Source organism: Oncorhynchus mykiss, chromosome 25, assembly GCF_013265735.2.
Source record: "Oncorhynchus mykiss isolate Arlee chromosome 25, USDA_OmykA_1.1, whole genome shotgun sequence".
NCBI classification, from domain to species: Eukaryota; Metazoa; Chordata; class Actinopteri; order Salmoniformes; family Salmonidae; genus Oncorhynchus; species Oncorhynchus mykiss.
In genome coordinates, this window is record NC_048589.1 from 17,898,951 (window position 1) to 17,911,608 (window position 12,658).

The 12,658-nt window shown below is 42.3% G+C and overlaps 1 protein-coding gene across 1 annotated transcript in view; it reads left to right on the plus strand.

Annotated features, from left to right (window-relative positions):
* The first annotated feature begins 1,579 nt into the window (after positions 1-1,579).
* LOC110505492 (dnaJ homolog subfamily C member 17) overlaps positions 1,580-12,658 on the plus strand; it is a 45,825-nt gene continuing 34,746 nt past the window's right edge. Inside the window, exons 1-4 of the mRNA XM_021584747.2 lie at positions 1,580-1,805; positions 10,643-10,712; positions 12,330-12,388; positions 12,504-12,591. Of these exons, the coding sequence (XP_021440422.1) occupies positions 1,602-1,805; positions 10,643-10,712; positions 12,330-12,388; positions 12,504-12,591 (421 nt within the window). The 5' untranslated portion in view covers positions 1,580-1,601. The remainder of the gene's footprint in view (positions 1,806-10,642; positions 10,713-12,329; positions 12,389-12,503; positions 12,592-12,658) is intronic.

Genomic DNA, 12,658 nt, shown 5'->3' on the forward strand with positions numbered 1-12,658 from the left:
TAGGAATCTTGTCTTTCAAAAGTCTCCATGGGAAAAGGCAGGCCTACGGTTTCTTATTGGAATGTCACTTAGCTATGCTTACAAAAACGTTATCTGCCTCAGGATTACAGTCTTTTAGCCTGATTACCCTGACCACGTGGTAAACCCAAGGCCAGGCCTAACTTAGTTTGAAGATTAAAGATAATAATTATCTTAAACCAAGGGCCAAACCAGGCTTAATTAGTCTATCCATCATTGCTCCAAAACACAAGGATAACTAGTTCATACACAAACCCTAACATAGAAAATAAAACCTAGAACCCCACATAGAAATAATAACCTAGACTAAAACCCCTAGTCACACCCTGACCTACTCTACCATAGAAAATATAGGCTTTCTATGGTCAGGACGTGACAGTATCATGTCTTCCATGTATGCTGTTACTTTTTTGAGTGTTAATTCATTCATAACTAATACATCTATTAATTGGTTTGAGTAAATGCATTTCTCGTTTATAGAGTAACTCTTTGATTGACTACTTCATCATTTAGAACTGGTAAATGATCAATCGTAGAGTTAATTACACACACATGTGTATGCTTTGCGGACTGGGACCAGAAATCGGCTTTGGCATTTCAAACCCATTTCTTTCCTTGAGGGCCCCCATTATTAGCCAGATAATGATCATAAAATAATAAAACATATGCAAATAAATGTAGACAGTACAAATAAGCCAAAAACGGACCAGTCCATCTTGCATTTGACCGAAATGTTAGATGGCCAGTCTGCCCCTGTCTTTGTGTGGGTGTGTGATTGTTGTTCTCTTCTCAGAAAGCTCTAAATCATTCGAGGAACTGAACAGACTGGCATTGTTTACAGGGCCGGACTAACTCATTTGGGGCCCCAGGGCACCTACCTCCAGGGGTCCTACCAGCCTCTCAGGAAATGCTGCAATAACGGGCTTTCCATGAAACTGGCTGCATTACCTTCCTCTGTAAGCCACATCCAGACATCCAGAAGTGAAACCAGAGTGTATTATGCCATAATAACCCATATGAAATGTTCATGAATGTACCCTCTCTTACCTTTGTTTCAAACATTTGTTATTTACATTTTTTTTAAATGATGTCCTAATATTACTGTTATATCTAGCGTAGCTGTAGACGAACACACATCTGCACGGTTTCACATTTTACATCACTCTCGTTTAATGACATGTGCGCTCATTCTCACAACCCATTAATCCGTAAAGCAGCACACAGTCATAAACCATAACAACATACAGTACGACTTACAGCACGTCGTTCCATACATAACAATTACCATATTATAATGGCCAGTCTGGTACAATTTGCATAGGTAAATAAATATTACACTTTGACACCAAAAAAATAATATTTGTTAATTATTTACAACATTTTCATATCCCAAATGGATCACTTTAAAGTCAGCAAAAAGTATTTGAATATACCACACTTGACCAAATAGATCAACATGCTTGCATATCACTGTAATTCAATACGTATCATTTTAAATCCAAAATATCGTGCAAGTTCGATAATAAATTACGTGTAGTGCACTTAAACTACACCTCCCAGAATGATATGTTTTCAGGAAGTGAATGAGTCCGAATTGGAAGTTCGAAACGTTCAACCCATACGTGCTACAACAACAAACATATTTAGGACGTAGATTTAACGTTGGTTTTGGTAGCTATTATATTGTACGAAAGAAAGATAACATGACAGGAAAGACAGCGAAAGACCTTTTACAGATGGACCTATATGGTCTACTGGGTATTAAAGACACAGCGACAGCGAAAGAGGTGAGTGATGGCTAGTTAGCAATAAGGAGCTAGCTTGCTAACTAGCTACTTTAGATAACTAACGTTAACTAGCTAGCTTACAAACTTTGACGCCTTGTGTAACTTAGCAGTAGGTTAGTTAGCTAGTTGCTTTGAAGTTGGTACATAATAACATAGCTAAAGACCTCCTATCTCTGCTCTTCCAAAAGGTGCTAGCACAGACGGAAGTGGGTTGTTATACTTAAGCCAGCTAGCTCTGATCCAGTCACCCGACGACAACGAGTTGCCTCTGCTGTGTTAGTAGAGGGACGAGCACTTAGCCCTGGACCAGAGCTACTAGCTAGGTTGGTTATGAACAAAGCAAGCTAACGTCAGAATTTGTACATCATGGATAATGTCATTAGCAATATTTTTTTACCAAGCCTGTAGGTCTTGTGTGTTCTAAGTAAAGTATCTTCAAATGGCCACTAAGTGGCGGCATAGTACTGTTCAAAATTCAATGTGTCTCGTGGTCCAATGACAGTTTTTATTAAGATAATACAGAGCCATCCATTTAGCCATTTCTGTAGATGTGGGTTGTATCTGAAGGAAGCATGCAGATGAAGTGCAACACCTCCTGGAGCAGATGTCTTCTGAAATTATAAATAGGACTCATAAGCCAATGCATCATGTTGCCAAAATTAGACTGGCTTCCTTGTCTAGCACTATAAGAAGGTCCTGTTTGATTCTCCCAAGGGATACCAACAAGTACCGGTTGAGCCAGCATTTGGATAAGTTCAAGAAACTAATTGTCTTCCTCAATATCTCTTATTGTTTGCCAATCAGAAAGTTTACTGCAGTCTGCATGTTAAACAAGTATCATGTTTGATTGGTTGCTCGCTCAAACAAAAGGCTGCTCCACCTAATTGAAACAAAATGTGATGGGTTAGTCTGAATGACATTATGTGCAGACATGGGTATTTGGTTTGCTCTGGGAAGATTCCCCTTCCCTTGTCCTATTTTCCCTGCCCATGCTCCATGGGTGATAGGCCTGCTACATGTGTGTCCCCAAATCCAGTCATTTTCACGACCACCTCCGTGCTAAATTTCCAGCTCCTAAAATCTGCAGGCCAGGAGAAAATTAACATTGCTGTCAAATTGTGGGAAGAATTCAATTTCTTAATTGGATTTCAAAGTCTCATCCACCTCAGATGAGCATTTTAGGGAAGTTAGTGATTGTGGCTTGGCAAGAAAGAGTCCCTGAAATGGGGAGCTGAGTTTTGTGAGGTTTGCTGATGGTCAGGAAAGATAGTGAGCAGTAGTGCATACACCAGTGTGTGTGGGGACTGGTAGAATTTGTGAAACCAAGTCAGATGTCACAGTTGTTTTCTCCCACTGTTACACCAGGAGGACTGCTGTTTATCATTGAGAGAGGAAATACTCTTTCAAGATCATGTTAATGTGGACTTAGCAACAGCTTGTAAACCATTCCCTGATGAATCTCGGCTTCCTGTTACTCCTCCTGGTTTGAATTACCTCTGTCGTTATCTCTGGTTTTGAAATTCTTCTCATTTTGGATTGCAGATATTTTAGTTAGGGAGCTGGTGGCTTGGAACCTGTGGTTTATGCACATCACTGAGTGAATCATTATCTGGAGTTATTTTTGCCACGGAGTTCTCCTGTAGCTGACAGTTAAACAGGCCAGTTATCACTTTTCAGCCACATTCTCCTGCATATCAGCAGGGATAAAGAAGTGGCTGTTTTACAGAGGAAGGGAATAGACCGAACACAGTTTAGGCACCAAAAAATTCAATAAGTTTCAGCAATGTGGCTGCCTGGTGCTATTTCTTTTGGCTAATAAAGCACTATATAGCCTACCTATAGTGTGACTGTTTAAGACGGATAGATTGTGTCTACATATATCTGAGTTATGTGCAGACATTATTCACCCGCAGATGTCTTTATGGACTTTATCATGACAGCGCAGCGTTTACATGTGGAGCTCCTTCCTCTCCTTCTCATTGCTCTTCGTTTCTGGCTCCCTGACTGTAGTAATGTTAGGCCTCAGTGGCTAAAACAGCTCATGGTACTGTAGCTTAGCTAGCTGTGGGACTGAATAGAGTGACCCCCTGCCAGGCTGGCTGCGTTTCACTGTGCATCCTACCGTTGCACTCTGCTGCCTGCCTGCATCCATTCAGAAGACACTTTCCTCGGGCAGGTGAGTAACTCAGCTGGCCCTTGGCAGGCCCCACTCATGATAATTGTATCACTGTCCCAAACAAATGTTCCTGTCAGGCGAGTTATGCTCAGCTCAGGGCACATTTTGGAAGCTGAACCGCAATTACATCTTAGTAGACACACACACACACGTTCCGCTTTATACCCCCGACCTCTGTACATATTTTATAATTTCCTTTTCTTTCTCCCCCTGCACCACTCCCTTCTCCTTCTTTCATTCCCTCTCTCCTTTTCTCTCTCTCTTTCTTCCTTGCATGTGTTTTCTCCAGTGGATAATTTTCTAATAATGCCAGATGAGTGTAATTTAGGAGGATGGCCCAGTTGCAGAGCAGGTAGTTAATCAGCCACCCATGTGGGTCCTGTTGGGGTCCTGCTGTGGCTGTGTTGGGGCCAGTTGTCAGCTGTAATAGGTACTACAGACGGGTAATGAGTACAAGATGTGGGCATGCAGTAAAGACTGTGGCAGGCAGCGGGTGGCAGAGAGAGCCTGATTTCACCAGGCACCAACCATTAGGCTACTGTTTGCCTGCTGATATTGTAAGTAAGTAAGTAGCCCACTGCTAAGGAGGGAGGGATGGGCTTGATTATCAAATTACATTTTATGTCACATGCCCGAATACGACAGGTGTAGATGTTACTGTGAAGTGATGGTTACGAGCCCTTCCTAACGATGCAGAGTCGAAAAATAGTCACACAAAAATGGCGTTATATACAGGGAATACCAGTACCAGATCAATGTACAGAGGTACGAGGTATTTGAGGTAGATATGTGCATGAAGGCAAGGTAAAGTAACTAGGCAGCAGTATATGAGTTTAAAAGTGTGTGTGTGTGTGCGTATGCAGTGTTTGTGAATGTGTGTGGGTTCTGTGTGAGAGTGTCAGTGTAGTGAGTGTTTTTATAGTCATGTATAGTCTTGTGAGTGTGCATGGACTCAAGATAGGGTAAGTGCAGATAGTCCGGGTAACCATTTAATTAAACAAATTTCCACGTAAAATGACCCATGAGCACCAACATGAAGTTCATAGGAGCCTGTTAAATTGAGTGTCAAATGAAAGATAAGAGAGAACCATTATCCATCCTAAAAATAAGGAATAGACAAAGGATTTGATTTCTGGTCAAACAGATGGAAAAGGGGTCTTAGAAAACAACAATTCAGTTACCAAAAACCCACATTTTAAAGATATTTTCTAATTTCTCTCCCTCACGAGGGAGGTTAATTAAAGTTCACAGAAGTAACAAAGTAAAAGTAGACTTATCATAGTTATTGTTTTTACTAATATATATATATATATATATTAAATGATTAAAACTCTAAATTCTTAATTTCTAAATCAGTAATGTAATTTCTGCAATTGAATTTGCTACAATGGGAAATCATTGTAGTCACAAACCACAATTGGGTTCACAAGTTTAGTCAGTAGTATAGTCACAATACCTGAATTTTGACTTTGATACCGATACTACAGTAGGTTTAGTATCATGATACCATCATGATACTCGATACCAAAACGGTACCACGGCAAAAAAAGGCCAATAAGCCTAACTCCCAGAATGGCACTTTATCCAGACAGATCTTTTGAGTTCCATATCATCACATTTTAAATGTTGGATTTTTGTATGTATGCATTAATGTTTCTATCGACATAACATAATGGTAATAATTGATTTGAATGGTCGGTCTCTATTGATAAACTGGACAAATCAAGATGTCGCCTAGGCCTATTCACAATACAGGTGAATTAATATTCAATAGGAGTGTGTGCGTGCACTGAGTTATTGAGATTGTTTTGGCTGATTTCACGGGGCTACAGATGAAAAACAATCTGTGTCCCCTCCATTTGGGACTTATTTTATTGTACTGATCAACAACATTTGCATAGAAGAAGCAATCTCTTATTTTATAAATGTGCGCGCTATCTCACTCACAGTTTGAGGCTCGAGCAAAGATGATCTTGACTGGGAGTGACGTGAGGCGGGAGACGTTTTTGGTCACAATCAGCTTTGTAATCATCAATATTTTGCGTTATAGTTAGCATATTATCACAAACAAGGTACTAGTGTAGTAAATTGATCTTAGCTTCAGCTGTAAGTTAGCTTGGAAAGTTAGCGTGCAAAGTTGGAAGCTAGCTTTATCCTCTTGCTTTGTAAAGTGTTCTAGCCTGTAATGGACATTTTGGCAAAACAGTAATTAAGTTTCAACATTTCTACATGCCGTGTTGCATTATTCAAGTATCTTAAAGCTGCAATATGTTCTTTTTTGGGCGACCTGATCAAATTCATATAGAAATGTAAGTTATTGAAAGCAAGTCTAAGAAGCGGTAGATCTGTTCTATGTGTGCTATTTCTTTGCTTCCTGTTTTTAAGTTCAAAATACAATATTTTGGTATATATTTCACAGTGGTTTAGATTAGAAGTCAACCGATTATGATTTTTCAACACTGATACCGATTATTGGAGGACCAAAAAAGCCGATACCGATTAATCGTCCGATTTATAATAATAAAAAAATATATATATATTTGTAATAATGACAATTACAACAATACTGAATGAACACTTATTTTAACTTAATATATTACATCAATAAAATCAATTTAGCCTCAAATAAATAATGAAAATGTTCAATTTGGTTTAAATAATGCAAAGAAAGAAGAAAGTAAAAGTGCAATATATGCCATGTAAGAAAGCTAACATTTAAGTTCCTTGCATGAGAACATATGAAAGCTGGTGGTTCCTTTTCACGTGAGTCTTCAATATTCCCAGGTAAGAAGTTTTAGGTTGTAGTTATTATAGGAATTATAGGACTATTTCCCACTTTTTACACCTTTATTTAATCTTTATTTACCTTGGCAAGTCAGTTAAGAACACATTCTTATTTTCAATGACGGCCTAGGAACGGTGGGTTAACTGCCTCGTTCAGGGGCAGAACGACAGATTTTTACCTTGTCAGCTCGGGGATTCATTCAATGTAATCAGGTGGTTAGAGCATTGGACTAGTTAACTGTACGGTTGCAAGATTGAATCCCCAAGCTGACAAGGTAAACATCTGTCGTTCTGCCCCTGAACGAGGCAGTTAACCCACCGTTCCTAGGCCGTCATTGAAAATAAGAATGCGTTCTTAACTGACTTGCCTAGTTAAATAAAGGTGAAAAAAAATAATATATATATATATATATATATATATTTTCTATAAAAACGGAGGGAGATTTTACTGAAATTCTGTTATCAAAATTTGCATCTGCGCAGTTCTTCCACTAAATGTGTTTTTGTAAAATGAAATCAATGTTTTTTGTTTGGCCTACATTTTAAGTGAAAAATCCGTCATGGTGCAATTACCCTTAACAATTTAGCAGTCTTATGGCTATTTAGCAGTCGTATGGCTTGGGGGTAGAAGCCGTCTCTGAGCTGGACGGTAGCAGTGAACGGTCTATGGGTTAGGTGGTTGGAGTCTTTGGCAATTTTCTCAGGCCTTGCTCTGATACCATCTTATATAGAGGTCCTGGATGGCAGGGAGCTTGGACCCAGTGATGTACTGGGCTGTCCTCACCGTGCCCTGTTAGTCTTATGGTTAATTGCTCCTTTAAGAAGTCTCATTCTCATAATTTATTTAAGATATCCAGCACTGGAAAAACAGTAATGAGTAGTAGACCTGTAGTTGCCACTGTTATTGATTCTCCTCCCTCAAGAGGACCTGTCCCGACCTGAGATTTCTACTTTCCCTTATCACTGAATTAGCTCACTCTAAAGTTGCCACATTGGCATGTACAGATGACCCTGGGTCTACCTCAATTGGGGCTTGCGTGTTACATCAGTGATGGGACCAATGATGTATTTAACTAAATTCAGGGCTACGGGAGCAGTATTCACTTGCCAGCAGTAGATGAGGGAGATGGGGCAGAGTGGGGGGGGGGGGCACCTGGCACTGGACTGGCTTGTCTTATGGAGCCCCAGTGCCGAGCACAGCACTATGAAACCCACAGTCAGTAATCCCCAAGGGGGTGTCCTTCTGCTGTTGGAGTGCTTGCACGCATTTACCAAATAGGCTGTTATTAACACAGAGGGGATCGCTCCCCCACCCCATCCTCCAGCCCCTGAGCCCAGTTCTTCTCAAGGCGATGAGAATAAGGGCCTCTGTGGAGCTTGTTAAAGGGAGGTGAGGTAACCACTCTGAGAGATTTGATTTACTGATGGTGTTACAATTACTAGCGTGGATGTTTTTCAGCACAGCTTGCTTGATGACAGGTTGCTCTTGTTCAAGAGCTCGGTAGGTGTCCGGGCAGCTGGAGAAACCTACTTTGACCTTACAAAATGACAGAGACATGTAAACTTATCAAATTGGTCTGGTAAGCCACTATGTGAGTTGAGGTCACGACCTGACCTCTCAACCGGCTGATGTGTTTCTCTTGGGCAGTGGCAGTGCTGCGTAACTCAGGAGCTTCTCATGACGTGAGAGATGAGAGGGGTCGCTGGTCAAGAAGTGGTCCACCTGATCGGGGGGAGGGACTATGAGAAGAGACTGAGTAGGATTAGGTGGTCCAGGAGAGGTGAGACAAGAAATGCAGCAGAGCAGAAAGTGACTGGATAGTAGAGATGAGAGGTGGTAGGAGGCTGAGGGGGAAGCGTTGCTGCTTGAAATAGTTCTACTGACCTGAATGTTACTCTATGTAGGAAGCTCTCTGAGTGAAGGGCTGTAATAATGTGTAGCCTCACAGAGCGATCCCACCCTGTCTATCCCTCTCTGTACAGCACACCAGGTCCAGACCAGACTACTTTAGACCAGGATAGGCTCATCCCCAGATAGTTAAAATGTCTTCTCTGACTGCTGATGCATTACCACATCCTCTTCAGTTCACTAACAGCCAGTCAGTCAGTCAGTCTGCGCTGTCTGTTTTGGCACATTCCTCAGATCCAATAGTGCAAAAAAAAATGCAAACGTTGCCCGGAGTTGATGGTGTCCAATGCAAAACAGAACAGATCTATCCAGTTGTAATGGACCGGTTCTGATTGATTGGCAGCACGGAAGATATGAGGTTGTGGTGAAAGAGGGGGGGGGGGCTGGGAATATCCAGGGACCTCACAATACGACCTTATCATGATTTTTTTTTTTTTTTAAATCTAACTTTTATTTAACTAGGCAAGTCGGCTATGAACAAATTCTTATTTACAATGACGGCCTAGGAACAGTGGGTTAACTGCCTTGTTCAGGGGCAGAATGACAGATTTCTACCTTGTCAGCTCGGGGATTCGATCTAGCCCAACGCTCTAACCACTAGGCTACCTGCCGCCTGATACTTAGCTGCTGATACAATGTATATTGAGATTCTCACGATTTATTGCGATTCGATACTGCAATTATATTGCGATTTGATGTTCCAAACATATTGCCCCCCATATGTCTGCTGCAGAGAGACGAGAGAGCATGAGAAAATTTGTTTTGATCAGTCAAGGAAATAAGTGCTGAAAACATGTTGGCTCACGTGAAGAAGATGTAGAACAAGCTATAAGATGAAAAATACCAGAGTTTTGGCACAGATACTGCTGACTAGCACTAACTAACGCTACCTAGCAACCAAAAAAATATTTGCAGTCAAAGTATCAATATAATTTGCGAAATGTAACTATTGATTTTTCCCGCATCACTAGAAAGGGGGAGGTGAAAGCATGCAGAATGCTGGCAGGGCTGATTAGGACGTGAGGTCTTCATTGGGCATAGAGGAGCGGTTTGAAAAGCTGCTTTCTCTCTCAATGGGTCCTGCTTCCTCTCTGGAGGAGTAGACATCGCCTAATGAAAAACACGTTGTCATTAACTCGCCCAGAAGGACCCAAGAAATGCGGTTAACATTCCAGAGAACAACTGAGTAAAAAAAAAAGAAACAGACTAAAACCTGATTTTTAAGATTACAATGCTCCAAAGTTTGTTACTGATATTTTAAAATGTTTTGGCTTGAGACACAAGATATTAATGGCTGCCATCCCAATTTAGTGACTGACAATGGTACACTGTTTGTGTGTTATTGTAATTTCTTTCCTCTGCTGCCAATCCATATTTATCTTTCTTGAAAAATTTTGTCAGCATTAAGGTGACAGCAGTCAAGATGTGGCCCCAGTGAAACAGAGCCTAAACTCCCTATCAACTACTAAACCCATTTTCACCCCCTGTACCGTCATATCAAACTTCTACTCATATTTTCGTTATGTTTCTAGGAGACCATCATTTTTTATACACATTTCACTTTTCGGGCCAGTGATGGCATGAAAAACAATAATCGTGTTGGAAATATATTTCAGAGATTCTAGATTGGCAAGATGCATACAGCGGTTTGGCATATTCAGGAAAAACAACCCTGAAGGCATTCTTTCGAAACAACAACATAGTACATTCTCTACCACAAAGTCCAACCAAGGTACACAAAATGAAGGACTAGCTGCATGCATCTACAAAAATATGAATCCACTCTGGGGGCAGTTAATAACAACACAGTGATGAAGGCTCTGGCCCTTCTAGGTTATTGGTTTCAATAGACAACTGAACATAGTGAACTGGGGCATAATGTGAATAACAATGTGCTGACCTAAGTCCATGCATACTAAAAGAGGAAACACTCTGACTCTGATTTCATTCTCCCCTTTTTTTCTGTAGATCAAGAAAGCCTACCGACAGAAGGCCTTGACATGCCATCCAGACAAGAACCCAGACAACCCAAAAGCAGGTGAATGAAAATGACATTGCACGATGTCCGTTTCTCCTCACCTCGTATATCGGCCTTCTGCATCTGTAGCAGATTGTAAAACCTGAACTCCATCGACACTAGCTACGTCCATCATTGTGACCTGACACACGCTGAGAGAATATAGTGTGTTTGGTGTCTTGTATGACTGGGAGGTTAACATGGGTATTCATGTGCAGTGTGGCCCTGTCAACAGGCACCATGCTTGCATCTCCTCTCCTAACCTACAACATTACATGCTGACATCTCCTCCACGAAACCCTCTAGAGTCCGACCTTGCTGCCAGATGGACCTCCATGGCTAACCAGAGCAAAGGCTTCCCACAAGCCCTCCAGCCTTCCAGCCATGCGGGCCAGCCCCAGCCAGACAGCATGACTAGCATTTCTCCAGTCAGCTCCTTTGGCACTACGCGGCTTGTCGCCAACAAACGTCAACAACCAGTTTCGGAAGTTTCAGTATAATTCTGCGCCAGGGGAAAAAAATCACTGTGGCAAAGGCCCGTCGTAAGGCATGTTTAAAAGTGAGGTTTGTGCGGTTGCTGGACTCCTCTTACTATCCCTGATTAAGTCAAAAATGGGAAACAAGGGGGTAATGGGGGGGCTGAGTGGAATAAAATGATGAAATTTACCAGAAATGAAAAGGAGAGGTTGAAGAATGTTCTCTTTCACATCACATGCACTGATTTACCCACTCGCACGAGAGGTTAAGAGCCCCGAGACTGTAGCCCCAAGGGATGGGGGGGGGGGGTCAAGTTCCACCCCCCCATATTGCACCCCCTGTGCTGTAATAGTCTGAGCTGCTCAGGCCAATGTTGCACTCCAGCAGGCTTTCATTCAGCCAGCTCTGCTCCATGTGCATAGGTAACTTGACCCGTCCGCTTCCACCACAGTCTCTAGCCTTCTGTTTGTGTGCTGCTTTTCTCACAGGGAGTAACAGTAGAGGTCCGTTAGATAGAAGAAAAAAACTCCCATAAGTGAGTGATTTAAGCGTGCAGTAGTGGGGCTGTTATGAGCTGGGGGTTTGCGGTGCTGGGGGGGTGGATAGAGGCGAGCGCCAGGGATTTGTGTGGTACTTGTGATTGCCCCTGTGGCCCCGTAGGGCTCGCAAATGGGAGATGGATTGAGAGGTCTGGGTGGATTTATGTGGGAAAAGTGCGAGTGGATCATTGGGGAACCAGGTTTCGTGAGACTCCAGGCACATTTTAACGCAGGAAATGTCTCCGTTTATGTCAGCCCCGGGTCCTGCGTTGGCAAGGAGACATCACAGAGCACACGCCTGCTCGTTTTTTGAACCTTGCCTCATTTCGGTCCTCTCCTCCACACGCAACGCACAGCCCCCCTGGTCTCTCCCTCTCTCCTCCTCCCCTCTCACCTCCCCTCGCGTGTTAGCAGCTCACTAAGGTATCATTACCTTGCGTTGTTAACCTTTGTCCCATTTGGTTGCTGTTTTTTAAAGCTAACATTCTACACATGCACTATGGTCCCCTTAACCACGTCTTAAGTCCCCACTGAGCAGGACTATGAAAGAGTGTATGTTTCGATGTACTGTACAGTATTTATTATCTCTAGAACATGAGTGTCCTTGGTGTTTCCTCCCCAGCTGATCTCTTCCACCAGCTGTCCCAGGCCCTAGAGGTGCTGACTGATGCTGCTGCCAGGGTAAGACTCTCTGTCTGTCTGATACTCACCCATCATCCATACCCCCCCAGGCCCTTTTTCTCTCTTCTCTCCAACTGTTCATCACATCAGACTGTCCTCCTCTCTTCTGTGTCAGGCTGCTTACGATAAGATCTGCGCTGCCAAGAAACATGCGGAGGAGAGGAATAACAAGCTAGATGCTAAGAGGAGGAAGATCAAGCTAGGTGAGCCCTCAAACCTGTGCCATCTCAACAAGCACTTCCCTCAGTTTCACAAAACTGGCGATTTAGG